Consider the following 22,327-nt stretch of genomic DNA (forward strand, 5'->3'; position numbering starts at 1 on the left):
TATATATACATGTATGTATATATATATATGTATGTATATATATAAAGACAAATCTAGAACTTGACTGCATTCCACCCTGTCTCATCCTTCAAGATGCATTTCCAGTAACATTTCTATTTCTATATTTAACTACAGTTCATTAAAATTTGTATTAATTTGTTGCTTTGATAAACTGGTACCAACAAGTAGCTGGCTGGCTCAGTCAGTAGAGCACGTGACTCTTGATCTCAGGGTCGAGGGCTCAAGCCCCACACTGGGTTTTCAGTTTACTTAAAAAATTTCTCAACTGACTTAAGAGTCTTATGGTCAGAGAAAACCTTAAATTTGTCTGAATAAAGAAATAGAGTGATCATTAAAAGATTTTCAGGCACAAGAGTTTATCATACGGGGAGGAAATTATAGCGAGTGGAAGAGAAAACAGATCAAGGAGGAGTGGAATAAAGTTTCAGACGTAACTACAGAGCTTCATCGTGAACATTTTATTTATTTTTGAGAGAGAGTGAGCAAAAGTGAGCAGGCAGGAGCAGGGGAGGGGCAGAGAGAGAGGGAGACACAGAATCTGAAGCAAGCCCCAGGCTCTGAGCTGTCAGCACAGAGGCCAAAGCAGGGCTCGAACCCATGAACTGGGAGATCATGACCTGAGCCAAAGTTGACGCTTAACTGACTGAGCCACCTAGGGGCTCCCATCATGTATCCCCTCGAAAATGGGGGAAATGACCAGAGTGTTTTAACTACCACCAGCTTTCCAAAAGCAATCTAATCTGGCTGCACAGTACCAGGAAACTTACTACAGGCGCGCCGAAGTCACTCAAAATGGACTTCTACACAACAAGGCCCTCTCCTCAGAAACTAGGGCCTTGTCTCTCTATCTTACAAAGTGACACCTCCACATCTTGCAGTCTGAGGAGCCCAACCGGCAGACCCAGTAGCTCCTGGCTGCCCCACGCCCACGGTCACCTCCACGCCCTGGAGGAGGGTTCTCCCGCTGCACCGCACCGATTATCACAATGTAGCGTAACAGACACATCTAAATAAGGCAAGCCTCTTAGCACGGAGCCTCCCCAAATCTTCCAGCTGTCTGAGGAAATTAAGCCATCGACAGCTTCAAGTGAACATGGCACAGTAATACGGTAGCTGCACCAAACTTACGGAACCGCCACGAAGACACCTATTTCACTTTTACACAACTAGATTCCGTTAACAGGAGAAAAGCAGGGCTATTAACAGCTGACATCGAAAACTCGCCCAATAAGTAGGAGGCTTGACTCACTGAACACCAGGAAACCAGTGAAAACTGGGCCTGCTGGGCGGCCTGGGCTTTCAGAAAATAATGGGTGCCAAGTTCTTAAATGGCCAGTTGAATGAACACCTAGGCCCGCTCCCTGTTAATTTATAGGTTTCTCTGGCAGTCTCAAGAGGGTAAGGGTGTGCCCACGAAGATCTACAGGGTTTCTCCCAGCCCGTCCTGCCTCCCTGTCTTCAAGCGAGGAGGGCGGGGGTTGCCTGGATGGCTCAGTCAGTAGAGCCTGCAACTCGATCTCCGCACCCACGGTGTGGGTAGAGACTACTCAAAGCTAAAAAATCTTTAAAATAAAAAATAAATTTAAAAAATAAAAGTAATCAGGCACCTGGGTGGCTCAGTCAATTGAGGGTCCGATATCGGCTCAGGTCATGATCCCACAGTTTGTGGGTTCAAGCCCCACCTCAGCTCTGTGCTGACCACTCGGTGCCTGGAGCCTGCTTCCAATTTGTGTGTGTGTGTGTGTGTGTGTGTGTGTGTGTGTGTGTGCGCGCGCGCGCCCCTCCCCCACTCACACTCGTGTCTCTCAAAAATAAACATTAAAAAAAATTTTTTTTAATAAAAGTAAGCAATGGTGCCGTGCCTCTGTTCCTGAGGAAAGTCTGTAATTCGTTAGGACTCCAGCCATACCTGGCATGGACTGGTGTGGGCACGGTTTGGGAGCACTGTGAACAAGGTCCCTCCCCAGGTAGACTGGAAAATGCCAACCCATTTGAGACCGTAGAAACTGGCAGCCCTGATTTGAGCCAGTAAAATACAGCTCAGAGACAAAGACCAACAACAGACACATTAAGGGGGTCGTGGTGCAGCGGCTCTCCGGAACCAACAGCAGGGCCTCTAGTGAGTGTGGGACCATCTCACATAGTACCTGTTGCCAGGAGGGCCAACCGTAACTGCCCGACAGCTGTGCGAACTGCTGGGGACTTTTGTACGGGAGTGTGTCACAGAGGAGCTCCAACCCCCTACAAGTGTCGTCACCACACTGAACACGGCCCAGGGCAGCAGGCAGCGCGCTCTAGGAAGATGTGAAATCCCAGGCCAGTGAACTGCTGACGTTTTGCACACTTTAGACTTGAGTTTAGAATCAATAGTTTACCAACAATTCTACCATCCCCAGATTAGCTCTAGACTATAATGAAGATCTCTTTAATTTACGAGTCATCAGAATGCATTCCTTCTAATTAAATAGTTTCTAACAAGAAAGGAAAAGTGACGTGAGTTACCAGGATCTCCCCAGAAAAGCTTACTAAGAACGGTTTGGGAGTCCTCAGCTGGGAAATGAGAAGAGAATTAAAAAACATAAAACTGAAGGGGGACCATGGGGCAGGAGCATACAGCTGTTCCATCCACACAAGCTCCGATCCACGTCAGAAAAGCCCGGTTAAAGAAAATGCAGCAGGAGTGCTTCCCGCTGGGAGGTCCACAGCGTCCACTTTATCGCACGAAGGAGCACTGACCATCTTTTCACTGCATGCCTTCGTCTGGAAATGAGGCTCTTGGGACAGGACCTGTGACTGCCATATTCTACAGAGCATTACACATACACGTGTAAGAGTGGAAACGTCACGTCTGGCACCTTGATTTTGCAGACACTGCCATGATGAACAGAGCAGCCAGGAATACAGATGAGGACGGTCACACTTCAAAAACTTGCTGAAGGCTCTGTGTCTCCATGTCCTGCGGGCGCCTGGCGATCTAAACTTAAGTAACGAGAGAGCCTTTGGGGGCTGCTGGGTGACAAGCTGTGTCACACAGTACAGACGGGATGCACTGAAGGGGACAAGGCCAAAGCCCTGTGCTGCGTGTTGGGAGGACCAGGTCTGAGCGAAGCCAGATGCACCGTTCTGGCCCGAAGCATCAAGCCCCAACGAGGGCGCCAAGAGGAGACACTGACGCAAAGGTGGTTTTTCCTACCAGTGCTGCCGAACAGGCTTCTAAAAGCACAGACAGACACACGTTCTTGTACCACATGCAAGGGACAAGGGACGGGACACAACGTGCTGCCTGCTGATGCTGAGTCGCTGCCGTCATCCCTCTACATACCCATGGCGTTTTCTTATCAGTTATACACATGAGAAAGCAAAACCAATTTTAATTACACAGAAATGATAACTATTGTACTAAAGTAATTTCACTGAATCACAATGCTCTTAAAGGAAGTGTGTGTGCAAAGGAGAGACAGGGAGGGAGGGAGGAAGGGACGGAGAAAGGGAGGGAGCACATTTCTGAGTGTCGTTTTTCTTACCAAAACCACCCAATATGGTCCACTTTTGTTTTAGAGTGTTAGATTTAGGAAATTTTCCTCAGTGAGGAACAAACAGAAAGTGGGGAGTCTGAACAAAAGCAAATTAAATCAAGACAAGGACATCAAAAACAAATTTGGCTTTACTTTTCGGTGGAAGTTGATCCTATATCTAACACTGCACAAGGCCTCTTGCACAATGAGAAGAGAAGCAGAAGTCCCTTACACTGCCTCGCTTTGCCAGAGAATCACCGTAGTCTGCTGGCAAAGTCCGCTTGCTGGACTTTTTCTGCTCATGTTCAACTGCATCTTCAATTATAGGCTCAAGCCTCATCTGGACAAACACCAAAGATTGGGATCAATGTCTTTTCATCATACAAAGAAAGATCGAACACCCTGTGTTACGTCTCTGCAGTCGAATTAAACAAATGCACGACTAGCAGGATTCAACGTTAAAGAAAATGCAAAACCCCAGCAGTGACAAAATCAGACATTTTAGGCCCCAACTTAAGGTCTTGCCAACTCCAAGGCTGGTAAGGTCTGTTTCGGAGACCTGATTGGGATTTCAGCATCTTCATTCATGACCCCACCCGGGAAACTAACCTACTAAAATCCCCCAATTTAAATATGTTCCCCCACAAATGTCACCAAAATCATGCCAATCTGCCCCCCGATCTTCCCCAGCCCTGTGTAGCGAGGCTCCTCCTTAGAGAGGGTGCTACTGTGCAGACCGCTGCGTGTTTCTCTCCAGAGACCGAAATGCCGCCGCGCGTTACCTCTGTGAGGACGGTGGTGTCGTAGGACGGCTGGTACTTCTCTTTCTCGTGAGCGGTTCTCTTCTCCATCTTCTCCCGGTCAGTTTTTTGTTTCCTGTCCGCACCTTTCGGCTTAAACACAGAGCAGACGGTTGCATGCAGCAGGCCAACGCGGACTGCTCACAAGCATCTCTGAACGCGCCGTTCCGACCTCTCACCTTAAACACTTTGATCTGGCAGCTGGCCGAGTGCAGGTGGTCCGTGTACTCCCCGTTCTCGTTCTGCTTAAAGGTGTCCACCTGGATCCTGAAAGGCACCCCCTTCTCGCCTCCGTGCTTCCGGGGAGTAAACTCGGTGCTGATGCAGTGTACCTGGGAGACAGCTCACGCTGAAAGGGACCCCAAGTCCCATCTACCGAGCCCCCTTCTATTGGACTCCCTCTTGGATGTCCCTCTCACAGCCATAAACTTGACACATCTTTTCAAACCACCCCTGCACGTTAGCCGGTGGCGGTCATGAATGTCCCTGCATGGCTTTCCTCCCACAAATGCGACGGGGCCTCGCTGAACTTCCCGGCAACAAGCTCCTCCCCGGTTCTACGCCTCCTCTCCTCCAACGCCGGCCTTGTTCCAGTCATGGTCGGTGCCCTCCTACGTCCGCTCTGGGCTCTCGGCCGCGCACACGGCTCCGTCCACGGCACCGGCACATCCCTGGCGAGAGCCCCTGCTGTCCGCCCTCTCCCGCCACCTCCTTGTCTGGCCATCCCACCCCTCACTGCTGTGCCTACACACGCCAACGGTGAGAGCACGGGCAGCGGCCACCTTCCCCAGACCCCCCCTCACCCTGCCTGTGGTCTAAACTCCCGTCAGCCTTCAAATCCACTGAGGACAGCGCTCATTCCCCACCACGTCTACAGTGTCAGGTAACAGGGCACCACGTCCTCGGTGATTATTCGTTGCTGGGAGATCATGTTTGGTAGACCACAAAAACACAGAATTCTAACGATTCTTTACAGCTCACACGAATCAGAGCCCACTTAGGCTGATCAGCAATTAAGCAATTTCCCTTTCTACATAAAGATGACACAGCTCAGTAGTTTTAATGACACCACTTACAAATTTGAACATACAGGGCATAAAAATTACTGAGTATATTTCACACGTTATAGTTATGTTTTTAAAAAACTCATCTCTTAGGGATACAAACTGGATATTTACGGGTGAGATGAAATGCTTGGGAGTTGCTCTAAAGTGCTCCGTCAGTAACGAAAATCAGAGAAACCGCTGACCAGTACTGCAGCCAGGTGATGGGTGTATTAAGGATTCCTCGTTCTCTTCTTACTTTGGTGGGAGGGTTGATATTTTCAGTATCAGAATATCTTTTAAACAATGGTAGAGGGAATCTTGAAACTGTACACAGTTTTCAATTTCACCCTTTTTATTTTTTTTTTTTTTTTAGGTAAACTCTACATCCCAACGTGGGGCCCGAACTCACAGCCCCAAAACCAAGAGTTGCATGCTCTATGGACTGAGCCAGGCAGACGCCCAATCCTACCCTTTTAAACAGCAACTTCTGGGGGTGCCTGGGTGGCTCAGTTGGTTAAGCATCCTAGTCCTGGTTTCGGCTCAGGTCATTATCTTGTGATTTGTGAGTCTGAGTCCCAAGTTGGGCTCTGTGCTGACAGTGCAGACAGAGCCTGCTTCGGATTCTGTCTCCCTCTCTCTCTGCCCCTGCCCGACTTGCTTTCTATTTCTTTCTATATAAAAAATAACCTTTAAAAAAAGCAGCTTTTGTTCAAGAGAAATGCATCTTACGAAAAATACAAGTTTTGATTATTATTATTACCAATGGGTAAAAGCAATATGAGTAATAGGTGAGGCTATAAATGATAGATCTAGTAGATTAACTCCAACTTAACTTTATTCACGTTAAGTTACGCAACTGTAAACTTAAAAATATATACAAAGAAGACATTACAAGACTGTCTGCAAACAAGCATTTAAAGAACACTGTGAGTCAAGAATTCAAGCTCATCCGCAGCCCTTTGGAGGACTAGGCTAGTGTGCTTCTAACAACGTAAAACTCCAAACCTGAATGAAAGCAGATGTGCGCTTTGCAGGGTCCCACAGAAATTCAACCGCATTTAGCTGGCTTGGATTTGTCCTGGTGTCAATTATTCCCACAGACATTGGAATATCTATATTTAAAAAAGAAGTTACATAAAAACTCATCTGCTACAAATAACTGAAAAGCTTACAACTTACAACTTAATACAATCACGTGCACACGAAAGCATTACACCACCTCTACGCTGAACCTTTTCCTTCACTGTTCCCGGGGTCCACCACGCTAACACCAGGGCCCACCTGGCGTGCACAGGACGTCCTCTCACTGCGGTTTCGATGTCCTTTTGTTCAACAGATGACGGGTGTGCCAATCCAGAACTCACTGAATGGCTTCACACTCCAAAGTCCTGGCTCAGGTTCACTTAGCACCCAAACACCCACTTCATTTCTAACCAGAGAATAACTCCGGGCACACAGGACCCCCTGACACCCGAACTCCCTCCGCACGATCACCCACGGGACCAACACAGTGACAGGCACGGCCAGCCGCCTGCTGTCGTCTCCCCGGAGCCCCCCGCACCTGCGTACCTAAATCGAGGAGTCTGTCTCCTGGGCGGTTCCACTTCCAGCCTTCGAGCTGCTGGTGCTCCGTGTACTGCAGGCGTCTGTCATGGAACACGACCCGAATGATGCTCTACGGAGTAAGCGGGGAGTGAGCACGCTTACACTAGTCCAGCCGACCTGCAGCAGCGGTCTCACTTCTCGTGGACTGACCTCTGACACAAGGGCATACCAAAAAAATTCTGCTTTAAGCACTTTCTAACTGAATGGCTTTGTTCTTGGAATATGTGGATTGTGGATATAATTATCTGGTGAAAGAATTACAACTTGGAAATAAAAAGCACAAATAAAATGATTACTTAGGTAACATTTTTATTTAAAAATCTGCTATTGCAATTCAAAATTAAGGTATGCAGCCATAAAATCAGAGAGCAAGAATTTGACTTCTAGAAAGAAAACACCAGATGTGCACGGTAATTACAAAAATGAAAGGGCAGTATAAGCAGACAGAAACTCAGGCACATTGGTGAAACTATTTAAAATAATAGCTAATAACAGTGTTTTAGAGAGAGTCACAGATGAGCACTAATATACAGAAACGCTGAATCGCTATACTGTACAACTGAAACGAATAGAACACTGCATGTTAATTTCAACAAAATGAAAAAATGAAGATAGTCAAGGAACAGGGGGAGAATCTGTCCACACCCACCATAAAAGAACATACATGCTAAAGTCATTCTCTACTATTTTATCTATTTTAGCCCCCCTGAGGTAAAAGGGGGGGGGGAGTTCTACCCACAGGTAAACTTTATCCAAACACTCTGGTTCCCAGGGAAGGCCTTCCCCCACACTCCCAAGGCCAGCTCCCTGCCCTCCACCCATCCCTCCTTCACCGCCCACACGGTTCAGGGGCCAACTATTGTTTGGTTCCAGAAACAGGAGAATAGGTCATCCAAACCTCTTCAGACACCAAGTTTACACTAATTAATGTTTGACACATTTATAAGTAACTTTCTCATGATACAACAAGATCGTTGCATTTCCAGTATATGCTCTCGTCTGACTAGGAAATAACCTGTTAGTGATACATATAAATACTACGTTGTGCCCGTGCCTTCCCTTCCCACCAGGTACTGTCCCCACTGTAGCTGAGAAATATTTTGAAGGCAACTATTTAAAAGCAGCAGTATTTTAATCTGAAATACAGTCAACCCTTGACAGCATGGGGGTTAGAAGGCGCTGAGCCCTCAGTCGAAAATCCATGTGTGACTTTGGACTCCCCCAAACTTAACTGCTTAACGGGCTACAGTGGACTGGTTTACTGATGACATCAACAGCTGAGCACCCCACGTACTGTATGCCGTGTGCACACGTACGGGGCGCTGCGCTCGCACAGTAAAGCCAGAGAGGTGAGACTGTTACACTGAGAAAATCATGATGGAAAATACATTTATTGTACTGTATTATACGTATCATAAATATCTGCTGCTAAATGGACCCATACAGTTCAAACCCTTGTTGTTCAAGGGTCAACTATAGTTTAAAAAGAGGCCAAAAAAGTCATTAGGACCAAAGTAGAAACTGATAAAGGCACAGTGACTGTGGTGATTCATGCCCACCTGCCTTCCCACCTGTGCACACATCTGCAGGGCCTGCCCAGGTGGTCCACCAACACCCACTTCACAACACCTGCGCTCCCAGGTGCAGGGCCTGCCCAGGTGGTCCGCCAGCACCCACTTTACACTGCCACCCGCTGGCAGCAAAGACCTCACCGTGAAGGTGCACAGGCTGGCAGGTACCGTGGGTAACATTCACCAACAGTCTGAGTTCAGAATAAAGTGCAGCACAGAAATGTTATGATTTTGATTCTTTCATATTTAGTAAGAACCAGATCGAATTCACAAATTCAGACAAAAATAGTATGAGAATATAGGTATTAGATTTAAAAGTAAAGATTAAAAGAGAACCAGAGTTAAGAAGTGGCAATGTATTTTTAAAAACTTAAATGGCAGCGCCTGGGTGGCTCAGTCAGTTAAGTGTCTGACTTGGGCTCAGGTCATAATCCCACGGTTCATGGATTCGAGCCCCATGTCGGGCTCTGTGCTGACAGCTTAGAGCCTGGAGCCTGCTTCGGATTCTGTGTCTCCCTCTCTCTCTGACCCTCCCCTGCTTGTGCTGCCTCTCAAAAATAAACAAACACTAAAAAAACAATAAAAATAAATAAAAATAAACTTAAATGAAATTTGAAGGGGGAAAAAAATCAGACACCAAGCCAGAGACAAGACGCTGAGGGCCAGCAGGGGAAGGGGCCCTCGAAGTAAGAACAGGCGAAGCAAGCACACCCCGAGGGTATCAGGCACAGCCAACAAGTTCCCAAGCACCTCTGACGACCCGGCATTTGTTCCCCAAGACTCTCCCACGACAGCAAAGTCAAAGATCGTGGAGCCAGGAAATTAGACACTGGATTGCGGCAGAATACTTCAGGGATATCCCAGTAAAAAAGGACGTGATTTTTTAAGAAATCCACCGTGCAGTCGTAGGCAATAGTAGACTGTGGCTCCGAGCCCCAGGCAAGCTCTCGGGCTGTAACTTGCTGCATTCTGGCACAGCCACCAAATATCAGACATGTGGCTTATCAAGAAGAAACGGATTTAAGACTTCAATTTTTTCTTTAATGTCTGTTTATTTTTGAGAGACAGAAAGAGAGAGAGTGAGCGAGAGAGAGAGAGAGAGAGAGAGAGAGAGAGCGAGCGCGCGCGCGCGCACCAGTGAGGAGGGGAGGGGCAGAGAGAGAGGGAGGCACAGAATCCGAAGCAGGTTCCAGGCTCTGAGCTGTCAGCACAGATCCTGACGCGGGGTTCTAACCCATGAACTGTGAGATCATGACCTGAGCTGAAGTCAGATGCTTAACCGACTGAGCCACCCAGGCGCCCCAAGACCTTTTAAAACTTAACCTTTGCAATCTGTAAGCTAACTGCTAACAGGGAAACTGATGCTTTCAAAATAAGTATCCTTGTCACTAGGAATTTACCCCAAGGACACAAGAGTGCTGACGCACAGGGGCACATGGACTCCCATGTTTACAGCAGCACTTTCTCCACAATCACCAAATCATGGAAGGGGCCTAAATGTCCATCACCTGACGAATGGATAAAGATGTGGCTTAGATACACAATGAAATACTACTTGGCAATGAGAAAGAATGAAATCCTGCCATTTGCAGCAATGTGGATGGAACTGGAGGGTGTTATGCTGAGTGAAATAAGTCAGAGAAAGACAGAGATCATGTTTTCACTCATATGAGGATCTTGAAAGACTTAACAGAAGACCATGGGGGATGAGACAGGCAGAGGCTAGAGGGCACCCTGCAGGACACCGGAGGGAGCAGGACGGTCCTGAAGATCGATCCTAAAAGGAAGGGGCTAGGCAGCCAACGGTTACACCTCCTACCCTTGGACTGACTGCCTTCATTCGGACACATCAGAGCGTGGACACAGGGTGCACAGAGATTTCCAACCTTACTTGGAGATATTTTAAGAGGTGAAAAAAAAAGGATTTTTAAAAGCTTCATATCAACACTAACATTGCCCCCCACATTACTCTTTTGCTTTTAAAGGAACACTTAAAAAAGTCTTTGTTCGGGTGGTGGGGTTTTCCCCCATAGCTGCAACTCCGGTGCCTCAGTGTCCAAAGAACTGTCATATTCACCTCACCTAGTAACTGCTAGCATTTCTGTTTTATAGATAAGTAAACAAAATATACCTAAGGAGTCAGGAGTTTCAATACAGCCCTTACTTCTTCAAGTGAAATTAAGTAACTGTAAAATAACAACTCTTATGCAAAAAACCCTAAAACCTCCATGGCAAACCTGCTCCTTTTTCCAGCCACTGCAACCAACACTTGTTAGGAATGAAAACAGATCATCCTTACCTTTACCAACTTTCCAGTAATCGCGGGCATATCTCCCATTTTCCGATTATCCAGCATCCGAATTTCATAAGACTGACCTAGTTTAAAGAAATTGTTGAATTGAAAGAAACTGTGTATCACAAGCAGCCCACATAAAGAACTTCACTGTTTAACATAAAAGGTCAACAGGTCTCTCAACCAGAGACCTTTCCTCCAAACCACACCACCCTTTCCTTTGTACACTAGGACTGAAGGATGAAATGAAGAGTTTCTCTGAAAATTGATTTTCATTTGCTACTCTCTCACATTAAGTTTTTATTATACATACATGCATATTCCAAGGCCAATTTTTGATCACAGCTTATTTACATAGCACAGAATTCATCCTTGTAAAAACGGACTAGTGTTCAGTATGATCAGAATTGTGAAACCATCGCCACGCCCAACTCTGAGCATTCTCATCACCCCAAAAAGAAAATCACACCCCTCACCAGTCACCCCTCCCCCCTCCCCCCCCACAACCACTCATCAATCTATGCTCCATCTCTAGGGATTTGCCTGGCTCACCGCTGACATAAACAGAGTCCCAGTATGTGATGAACTGGCTCCTTCAAGCACGCATGTTTTCAGGGTTCTGACACGCTGCCACAGCGCGGCACCGATATGCCGGTGTTGCACTCTGCCCCGCCGCCCTTCGCGGACAGCGTGGTTTCCTAACTGGAGGTTTGCGGCACCCCTGCATCAAGCAAGTCTATGGCCACCATTCTTAAAAACAGCATCTACTCCTGTTGGATCCGTCACACCGTGTAATTTTCACAACATTTCAGACTTTATCATGATTACATGTGTCATGGTGAACTGTAATCAGTCACCAATCCAGTTTTTAGCAATAACGCATTTAAAGTTTATTTATTTTGAGACGGAAAGAAAGACAGCAGGGAAGGGGCAGAGAGGGAGGGAGAGAGAATCCCAAGCAGGGTCTGCACTATGAGCGCGGAACCCGACGTGGGTCTCAAACTCATGAAGAGTGAGATCATAACTGAGCTGAAATCAAGAGTCAGCGTGGACCTCGCAGGCGCCCCAGCAATAAAATATTTTTTAACTAAGATATACACAGTGTTACTGCACACTGAACAGATTACAGGATGATGTAAAGAGAACATTTATGTGCACAGAGAAGCCAAAAAACTCATCTGACTCACTTTATTGCAACATTCCCTTTGCTGTGGCAGTCTGGAACAGAAGCTGCGCAGGCTCTGAGGTGCGTCTGCACTTCATTCCTTTTTACTGCAAACATTCCACTGCAACAACATGCCAGGTTTGGTTCATCCATTCACTAGCTGATGGACATCTGGTTGCTTCTCTTTCTCGACCATTACAAATAATGATACTATGAACATTTGTGCACTGTGTTTTGTGCGAGCCAAGACCAAATTTTAATCCTAGAACCTTCTTCCCTGTGAGCAATGAACCCAACTCACATTCTCCCGCTGTTTAATTAGTGTCCATAGGAAAACACACACAGACACGAACACACCAACCTGTATCATGAGGACAGAAGCTGCCGCCGAAAGGTAAGAATGTGCTCCGAAGCCATACAAATGACTTCTGAATTCTCTGTCATTACGTAATGGAAACAATAGCATAATTTGAAATGCAAAAATCGAGAGTAATTAAGGAGGGCTTATGGGGTGCCTGGGTGGGTCAGTGAGTTAAGTGTCTGACTCTTGATTTCAACTCAGGTCATGGTCTCATGGGATCTCATGGGATCAAGCCTCGCTTCGCACTCTGTGCTGACAGTGCGGAGGCAGCTTGGGATCCCCCACCCACACTTGCTCGTGCTCCCTCTCAAAATAAATAAATCTACTTTAAAAAAATAAAAAGGAGTGCATCCAGTATGTATCATACGAAGTTAAGGATATTTATGATCTAGTCCACACTCCAATGGCGCATATCCTTCATAAAAACATATAAAAGGAACTAGATTACACAGTTAAAATACAACAAAAGGTTATTAAGTTACAACCAAATCACTCCACGGCGAAGGAAACCCGTTATATACAGTATGTTGACTGAGAAAGAGTCCTTACGTCCTTCCACCGATTACCACTAAATAATACTACAGCAAGAGACAGTTTTAGGTTAAATTTGCAGCATACTTAACAATGGATCTAAACTCAGAAAACAATCAGAAATAAATTGTAAAATAAAGCATATGAATAGGTATTTTTTTAAAATGATACCAGTACACATTTAAAATTACACTCACCTTTATAAAAATTTAGGCAAATTAACAAAATGTTTGTGTTAGTTATCAGATCAACCCAGAATGTTTAATTAAAAACCAAGTAGGTGAGGACGGGGGAGAAGTAACCTGGGCTGGAGGGAGGGAAAACTCGTCCTGCCAGGATTATGTTACGATCCTCAAAAATCTCAAAATTCTCAGCACTGAAAAAGAAACCAAACAGGGCACCTGACTGGCTTAGTCGGTTAAGCCACTGACTCGGCTTATGCTCAGGTCTTGATCTCAGTTTCCTGAGTTCGGGCCCCCAGGGGGCTCTGTGCTGGCGGTGAGGACACTGCTTGGGATTCTGTCTCTCCCTCTCTCCCTCTCTCCCGTTCTGCCCCTCCCCCACTCACGCTGTCTCTCTCTCTCTCTCTCTCTCTCTCTCAAAATAAATAAACTTATACCTCTGTGCTCAAGACAAAGTTCCGTGTTTTCACAAACAGATTTCAGGATTTGTTGCTCCTACATTAAAGCACTGTAGATTTCTATGCTTCTAGAATGAAAAGCTTTTATTTTTTTTATTTTTTTATTTAAAGGCTCTGTTGACACTTGCTATTCTTCACGTGGTTTCCCCGAGGGCATCCGGCTGGCTAGGCAGGTAGAGAATGTGACTTCTGATCTCAGGATTGTGAGTTCGAACCCCATGCTGGGTGTAGATTATTTAAAAATAACATCTTTGAAAAAGAGAAACCACTATTTTCCCTATTGGGAACTGTGTCTGCCCTAGCCTTTTCCCTCCTCAGGCTTATCCCAACTCACTATTTAGAAATCCTTCTTTACCAACAATTTTCTTCAACGTTTGTTGAGTGAACAACCAGGCCTTCATTGGTTTAATTTCTTCTTCTATTTGATCACTTTCCATAAATCTCTTAGTAACAAAGTTTCCAGAAATATGTCGAGATTTTAGCTGAAATATAAAGACGACTCCAGTATCAAGGGAGTATACAGTTAACATAACAGCAGCACTCTGACTTGCTAGTCCTAATTCTTTTATTATTCTTTTAAAGTTTGTAAAAAATGTCTATTTATTTTTGAGAGCATGCATGCACCCACGTGAAAGCAGGGGAGGGACAAAGAGGGAGACAAGGAAATTCCAAGCAGGCTCTATGCTGTCAGCACAGAGCCCAATGTGGGGCTCAAACCCATGAACTGTGAAACCATGACCTGAGCCGAAATCAAGAGTCAGAGGTTTAACCAACAGAGCCACCAGGCACCCACTAGTCCTATTTCCAACTTTATATTCTGAACTTGTCTTTCATGTTTTTTTTTAAGTTTTTTTTTTTTTTTATGGAGAAAGATAGCAAGTGCACGCGCACGCATGCACAAGCAGAAGGGCAGAGAGAGAAGGAAACCAAGAATCCCAAGCAGGCTCTGCACTGTCAGCACGGAGCCCAGAGCAGGGCTCAATCTCTAGAACCATGAGATCATGACCTGAGCCAAAACCAAGAGTCAGAGGTTTAACCTACAAAGTCACCCAGGCACCACTGAAATTTGGACCTTTTAATTCCTTTTAGGGCTTACAAATGCAAAAGCACTGATGGAACTGAAAACTACAATTGTTGTGAGTTCATATCCCCACCCAGTCTAGCTTCCTCCGATGGACTCCAGAGCAACATGGAGCCCAGGCTGTCACAGTCCCCTCTACCCCTCCCCATGGCTAAGTTCAAATAACTTATTTCTAAAGGTGTAACAGAGAACTTTAACCTATTAACAAGACCCAGAGCTAACCTCAAGGAAATGTACAGCTGTAAAATGAAATTAACAAGAAATGTATTCTTTGAAACTTCTATCATTTAACAGTATCATTCTTTTCTTTTTCTTGCCAAGTTTTTATTTCTTACATATAGGTTTCTTCTTTTTTTTTTTTAACAATATTTTTAATCCAAAAGACATGCTATTTCCCAGGACCTAAAGCCTGTATTCTCCAAATAGAAGCTAGCCTTCAAATGAGTAGATATCTGTCATCCAACAGCAGCAAAGAGCTGCCCTGGGAAAATCACGGGGTTCAGATCAGAAGCCCCACTCCCACCATGAGGAAGGAAGCATCAGAGAGTCAGGAGGAGCTGTGACAAGGGGCCAGACCCGGTCCAGGGGACAGCCAGCGGCCTTTACTCCACGCTCTGGGGCCCCACACCACCACGATCGGGTTTTCACTCCGCAGAACGAGACCCTTAATTCTTGTTGCCTCAGAGGGCAGGAGGCGAGCAGCTCAAGCATAAACAGGAGAACACAAACACGGCTTTGAAACTCCGTACTTCTGTAGGTCAAAACAGCACAAACACGATGCTCCGAGGCACTGCCTACAGCTTGGAAAACTCGTGCCACTTTACACCTGCATGAAGTTAATACGACACAGAATGTACCTTTCTTTTCTTACGGTTTTATGCAATGGCCAATATTCTTCAGCCTCGGCGGCCCAGGAGCTGAGCAATGAGCTTTGACAGTGACCAAGCCACAGCCCAAGAATGGCACAACCGTGTGCCCACACTCCCCTAGCGAGACCCAACTATGAAAGGCAGTGGTAAAGGGAAGCTCACACACTTGCCTGGATATTCAGGGTAATTAAAACCTTGCCAGCACGGGTCCCCAGACCAGCCACACCAGCAGCACCCGGAAACCTGTCGGAAATGCAAATTCCCCGGCCCTACCCCAGACCTCCAGGGTCAGAGCTCTACGGGCCCAGCGATCATGTTTCGACAAGCCCTCCGGGTGACCCCGAGCCATGCTGAAGGTGGGGAGGCAGGGCACATGCGGAGCTACCAACAGCCAGTCTGTCAGTCCCCTCTCCAACACGAGGCACTCAGGACCCTCTCCTGGGAGTAACCTTTCTATTCAAAAAGCCTTGAGTAACTGTAAGAATTAACCATCTTGCCCTGAGCAGCTGAATAAATACTGTATTATGAGAAACACTCCTGCCGAGTACTATGCCAAAGACAAAAATGGCCTGGTTTGGAATGGTGTTGTACTGCTGTACCATTTTGCACAGGGTTCATTTAATACACGGTGTTATCTACCACTGCACGCTACAGGTACTAAGATTCCCAAGTCCTTCTTGGTTCAAATTACTGAACTATGTTAAAATTAAGAAAGCAATCTAAAGCTGTTTAAATTGCCTCATGACCCCTTTAGAAGGAACCAAAATTCATTACCTTCATTTACTTGTCTGCCAACATCACGACAGTATAGGACAGCTCTCGCTCCATCATTCAAATGTGCTCCCCACTAATGTGTGCTCCCCAAATACACTCTATTCGCAGATGTGCATTACATGTGTGTGTAAAGTTCACATACTTGAATACATGTATGCGCGCGCGCGCACGCACACACACACACACACACACACACACACACACACACACAGCACAAGGGCTCAGACCTGATGAAATGCCCTTTCAAGATGCAGCTCTGGCGAAGCCTTCACAGCTGAGCAAGGAGGCAGCACCACAGGATCCGAAGGTAAACGATGCCCACCTCGTGCAAACAGCTCTGGTACGCACGGCATTGGCCTCCTCTGCACCTCCCTGGAGATCGGCCGCCTGGTACACATTTGCTTGGGCTGATATGAGAGTTTTCTATTGCTGCTGTAACAAAATTTCCACGAACTCAGTGGCTTGAAACTAAAACTTATACAGTTCTAGAATTCAGAAGTCCAACATAGGTCTGCTGGGCCAACATCAAACTGTCAGCAGGACTGTGTTCCTTCTGGAGGCCCTAGAACCCACCTCCTTGTGGTGTTGTTGTTGTTGTTTTTGATGCCACCTAATACCCCTTGGCTCACGGCCTCTTCCTCCATCTTCAAATCTGACTCCGACTCTCCTGCCTCCCTCTTTAATGTTTAAGGACCCTTGTGATTTCACTGGGCCCACCTTGATAACCCAGGATAATCTCTCCATCCAGACACTCTATTATTTTTTTAATGTAATCTCCATCCCTAATGTGGGGCTTTGCACTTATGACCTAGTGTCACCTGCTCCATCAACTGAGCCAGCCAGCGGCCCCTAACACTCTTTGTCTAACCACATCTTCAAAGTCTTTTTTGCTACATAAGGTAAGATATTCACAGGTTCTGGGAATTAGGACCCGGACATCTTTGGGGAACAATTATTCTGCCCACTACAGTTCCTAAACAGAACAAAAATGCTATGTCTACAGTTTAAAACCCTGCTAGAGGCTCAGGTAAAGGATTATGATAATACACTTTCCAACAAACCTGGCAAACTTCCTGAGTCACTGAACAGGTATCTAGTACCAGCCTGAGCTCTAGCCATTTGCAAGAACTGCTTGTCCAGCTGCAACAGGAAACAAACACATCAACTAAGGCCCCAACAGTTGGTCTCCAGTATGATCAGAAACCACTACAGCGGGGCGCCTGGGGGGCTCAGTTGGTTAAGCGTCCGACTTCGGCTCAGGTCATGATTTCAGGATTCGTGGGTTCGAGCTCCGTGTTGGGCTCTGTGCTGCCAGCTCAGAGCCTGGAGCCTGTTTCGGAATCTGTGTCTCCCTTTCTCTCTGCCCGTCCCTTGTCCCCACTCTCTCAGTCTCAAAAATAAACAAACATTAAAAAAAAAAAAAAGAAACAAGACAGCTACCTAGTTATAACTGACAGTAACGGCAGCAAGGTTCTTATTGGACTTCCTATGTGCTGCCTAGCTTGTAAGCCCGTTATATCCATTAATTCAATTTCATTCTCAACCCCCTTCTGGAGGGAGTAAATTAAGGAACGTGCCTAGGCTAGCAAGCGATGGAGTGAGATCCACGCACAGGCGGCCCCACTCCAGAGACTGCAGCCCTCTCCACCCCACACCCCACCATGTGCAGAAAAGACAGGAGATACATTTAAACCAGTGCTCACTCTAACTAGGTGAGACACTTAGAAGAAACCTAAAGGTATGTGAAGAATGTGCTTAAGGACATCTTGCATGCACCAGAGATGCTGATACACCAGGCTTACCACAGAGATGCTCAGTTCTCTTTTAAATTTCAGGGAAATTTTAATTAGTTTTAAATTTTAGGGGATGGGGCGCCTGGGTAGCTCAGTTGGTTAAGCATCGGCTTTGGCTCAGGTCATGATCTCACGGTTCGTGGGTTCAAGCCCCACGTCGGGCTCTGTGCTGAGCTGACAGCTCAGAGTCTGGAGCCTGCTTTGGATTCTGTGTCTCCCTCTCACTCTGCCCCTCCCCTGCTCACATTCTCTCTCTCAAAAATAAATAAATAAACATAAAAAGAAATTTTAAAAAATGTTTTTAAAGAATAATAACTTGAAATGATGAAGGATAACTTCAAGTACCCTATCCAATCCCTTATCAGGTTTTTGTATCTTTTTTTGATAAGCAGCATTCCCATTTTAAGTCATTTTCCTTGGTGGAGCTGAAGAGTTCATCAGAATGCAAGAAAATGAACTCATGAACCTTAAAATGAGTTTACAATCTGATTCCTGAAAACAAAAATGGTAAATTCTGTCAATATTTAACAGTCAAACTGTCAATATTAAAATGGTGCCACTGAGGTATATACTTTGCCAGAACTTTCCAGGGCAATGTCACTCGAGCTGAAAAAATATTCACGGGACTTTACTGAAATTGCTGGATAAAATTAATCAAGTCTCATTATTCTCCACATCTAGGCCTGATTCTCTTTATACTATGTATTACAGGAAAGGTTTCTGTAAAAAAATCAGAACTTCAGGGGTGCCTGGGGGGGATCAGTCGGTTAAGAGTCTGAGTTCAGCTCAGGTTATGATCTCATAGCTCATGGGTTCGGGCCCAGCATCGGGCTCTGTGATGACAACTAGGAGCCTGGAATCTGCTTTGGATTCTGTGTCTCCCTCACTCTCTGGCCCTCCCCCACTCGTGCTGTCACACTGTCTCAAAAATAAACATTTTTTTTTAATTAAGAAAAAAAGTCAACACTGCATGTGCAGCACTACTGAGAATGTTTCCATTTGAAAATGGATCCCAATCAACTGCAGGTACGTTGCCAGCCCTCAACCTGCTTGCTTGCCAAGCTTAACGAGATGGGGTGAAGGCCGCTCGGGGACACCACGCTAGGGTCAAACCTTGCTTGAGTCTGGAAAGAGCTATGGGTCCTGTCCTTAGAAACACCCATATTTCTAAAAAACCTGAAAACAATGCTAGGGGCTTCATGAAAAATCAGGGTCTAGAACCTTTTGTCAAAGTGATGTATGCTAGGAGCAAGTCTGTGAAAGAACTAACTGTAGTATGTATATTGATCCTTGTGTATTATATTAAAGGCTTTACAATTCCATTTAAAAACATATAAAATAATTCCTTTATGTTCTTAATATTAAAATATTTTTAGAATATTTCTACATATGCAGTTTACTTTTCCATGTTTTTCTTAAAAAGTGGAGATATTAAAAGATAAATTAATACAATTCTACAACCAAGAGGAGAGAGTCATCATTAATACTGCAGTGAGCAGAGTCAAGTGCATGAAAACCACCTGCACTTAGACTGACCATGGTCAGGGTCAACCTGGCGTACCTCCTGGGGAGCATGCTTAGTGCTGGGAATACTGGACACTGAGCTGTACACGTATGTAAGACCTACACACTATGATAATATCAACAATTTTTTTCAAATCTCAGCTTGACCAAGTTCACACTGAAGAAGTTAATCAATTGCTCGCAGCTTGTCTTACAAATCTGTAAACTGCATTTTTTAAAATAAGATCTATGCCCAACATGGGGCTTGAACTCATGACCCCAAGATCAAGAGTCCCCGTTCTGCTGACAGCCAGTCAGGCAGCCCTAAAATGGATTAATAAAACTTCAGGACCCACTGGGGAGCTAAATAACGCACGTACAGTACTTAGTACCATGCCTCACACACAGTAAGCACTCAGCAAATATCAGTCTCATAAATCATGACTACAGATGCTGGACTGCAACTTTTATCAACATGGTATCTTTCCCAGTTTAATAACAACACTGATAAATTACAGCTGTTCCCCCAGGCCAACAGTCAGACACATCCAACACATTCCTTTCAATGGGCCCGCTTTCCCCAAGTAAGAGAAATGCACGTTAGGTCCTCGTCATTAGAAATAAAGCCACAGTGAATATCCATGCCCCTACGTGGCTTCTTCTGATGTTTTTTATACCGAAAACATCCATACCATATAAAACACCATATAAACTTAAGGTTCTTTCAAATAGGACACATAAGTCTCAAACAACAGAATGCCTACCCAAACAATATTAACACCAAAGTCAGGACACTGCTAGAGGTGCGCTGGTAGAATAGCTTGGGTTGTAAAACCTCATGGATCCTAAGTTTATATATCAAAGGAAAGGCTAGAATAAGTTATTCTTCTTTACATCAGAATACTATGATTTCCAAACAGTCTAAAATCTACACCTCTTTCCCCAAAGTTCAAGGAATTAAAGATTCTATTAAATGACAGAAAAATGATCACAATATACTCTTAAGTGAATAGATGTTAATTCCAACTTTGTTGAAACATACACTAGAAAATATACCTAAAATGTAATCTTGATGGAATACAACTGGAGTCAATTTTCATCTTTCTCTCTTGCTGTATCTCCCAATCTCTCTACAATCAGTGTATGTCCTCAGGTCATGATCTCATGGTTTGGGAGTCCGGGCCTCACGGCGCTGTCAGTGTGGAGCCTGCTTGGAGATTCTTTCCCCCCTCTTTCTCTCTTTCCCCTTCCCACCCCCACCCTCCCCTGCTCACTCTCACTCTCTCTCTCAAAAAACAGATAAACTTAAAAATAAAACCTCAGAGTTAAAAAATATAAATATGTATGTGCAACATGCTTTCAGTATGTGTATCCAACAAATTAACAGCTCTGTAACAAAGTGCTTTTGTTGAATTTGGTCAGTCACAGTGGCCTACGGTCTGAACTGCTAAAGGCACCTCAAAAAAAATCCCTTATAATTTCCAAAAGTAAATTCTACCCCCACAACTCTGTCTTCCACTAGGCCAGCTCTCACTTTCATGTCACCAAGACATAACATTCTCATTAAGTACAGACAAGATCTGGGTAGGCAAAATTGGACACGGTTTATTTTAGCCACAGACTCCATCCTGGGGCAGCGTGTCTATTTTCAGCACAAACCTGCTCCAGGCCTGAGACCCAAGTTCCTTGCTAGCTGGATTTCGGATTCATTTTCAAGTTCTGTATGGAAACCAGTGTTCCTAAAAATTACTGACATCCTTCCCTATTTGCTCCTCCTTTGGTCTTGTCTGAGAAATCCTGTAATAAATCTTGTTACACATACCCTGTTGATGCAAATCAGCTTCCACGAACTATTTGTGGGCTCACAGTAAAATTCCTACAATTTCTGTTAACGGAAGCTGTTGAATTTAAGAAAAATAATCTAATTTTAAGTTGTCACCAGTAGACCGGGCTGTGGCGCCACTGGGAGTGGATCTAAGTTCTCCCATCGAAACGCGACCAGCCGTACCAACCTTGGTTCAAGTAAGTGAGCGTCTCGTCGTGCAGCTTGACAGCTGGCGAGGTCGCGGCGCACATCACGTACTGAAAGGGGGGGTGCTTAGTCTCACCGTCCAATGGAAGGCTGGAATCTTCCTGCTTAAAAATGGGCAATGCCAAGACATCGCTGAAAGGCAAAAGAATCAACATTGACCTTATTTTGAGTTTAAAATACTTAAAAGCATACAAAAACATTTAGGGATAGTTTCTTTTAAAAATTTAAGTTCAGGGGCGCCTGGTTGGGTCAGTCGGTGGAGCATGCAACTTCTGATCTTGGGGTTGTGAGTTGTAGGCCCGTGTGAGGTGCAGACATTACTTAAAAAAAATTTTATAACAAAATAAATAAACATGAAATGTAAACCCAGACATGTCATGTAGACTGAAAGAACTATTAATGTTAATCTGGCTCCTCCAAAAGATAATATTAATAACCCGTATTATCCAGTGTGGGGATGGCGTGGGGGGGAGGATGAGCAGCTATGATTAGGCAAATAAAATAAGAAATATTTAATAGTTAATAAAATCCATGCTGATTAAGCAAGAGATCTAACCACATATATGGTACTTCAAAAAACTCTTTAAAAAGTTTAAACTCCGTATTATTTCTATGAAAAACGGAGCAAGTCAAGAGTGCACAGCTACCTGTTTGCAAGGTAGGTCACGCCGGCACCATAAACTCACAAAGCAGCACTGGATGAAACGGTACCTTACAACAAGTGCCC

General features: G+C 45.1%; 1 protein-coding gene across 4 annotated transcripts in view; it reads right to left on the reverse strand.

Moving 5' to 3' along the window:
- UBP1 (upstream binding protein 1) overlaps positions 1-22,327 on the reverse strand; it is a 47,375-nt gene that overhangs the window by 12,997 nt on the left and 12,051 nt on the right. For 2 of the 4 annotated variants that reach the window (XM_029940479.1, XM_029940480.1), the window contains exons 2-8: positions 21,581-21,732; positions 10,858-10,934; positions 6,952-7,057; positions 6,388-6,494; positions 4,516-4,668; positions 4,319-4,429; positions 3,769-3,876 (exon numbers count right to left, since the gene is read on the reverse strand). In XM_029940479.1, the coding sequence (XP_029796339.1) occupies positions 3,769-3,876; positions 4,319-4,429; positions 4,516-4,668; positions 6,388-6,494; positions 6,952-7,057; positions 10,858-10,934; positions 21,581-21,732 (814 nt within the window). Of the gene's footprint in view, positions 1-3,768; positions 3,877-4,318; positions 4,430-4,515; positions 4,669-6,387; positions 6,495-6,951; positions 7,058-10,857; positions 10,935-12,038; positions 12,444-21,580; positions 21,733-22,327 lie in introns of those variants that run through there. The other 2 variants (XM_029940482.1, XM_029940481.1) reach the window with 2 other exon arrangements.

Source organism: Suricata suricatta, chromosome 5 (genome assembly GCF_006229205.1).
Source record: "Suricata suricatta isolate VVHF042 chromosome 5, meerkat_22Aug2017_6uvM2_HiC, whole genome shotgun sequence".
Classification (NCBI taxonomy): Eukaryota; Metazoa; Chordata; class Mammalia; order Carnivora; family Herpestidae; genus Suricata; species Suricata suricatta.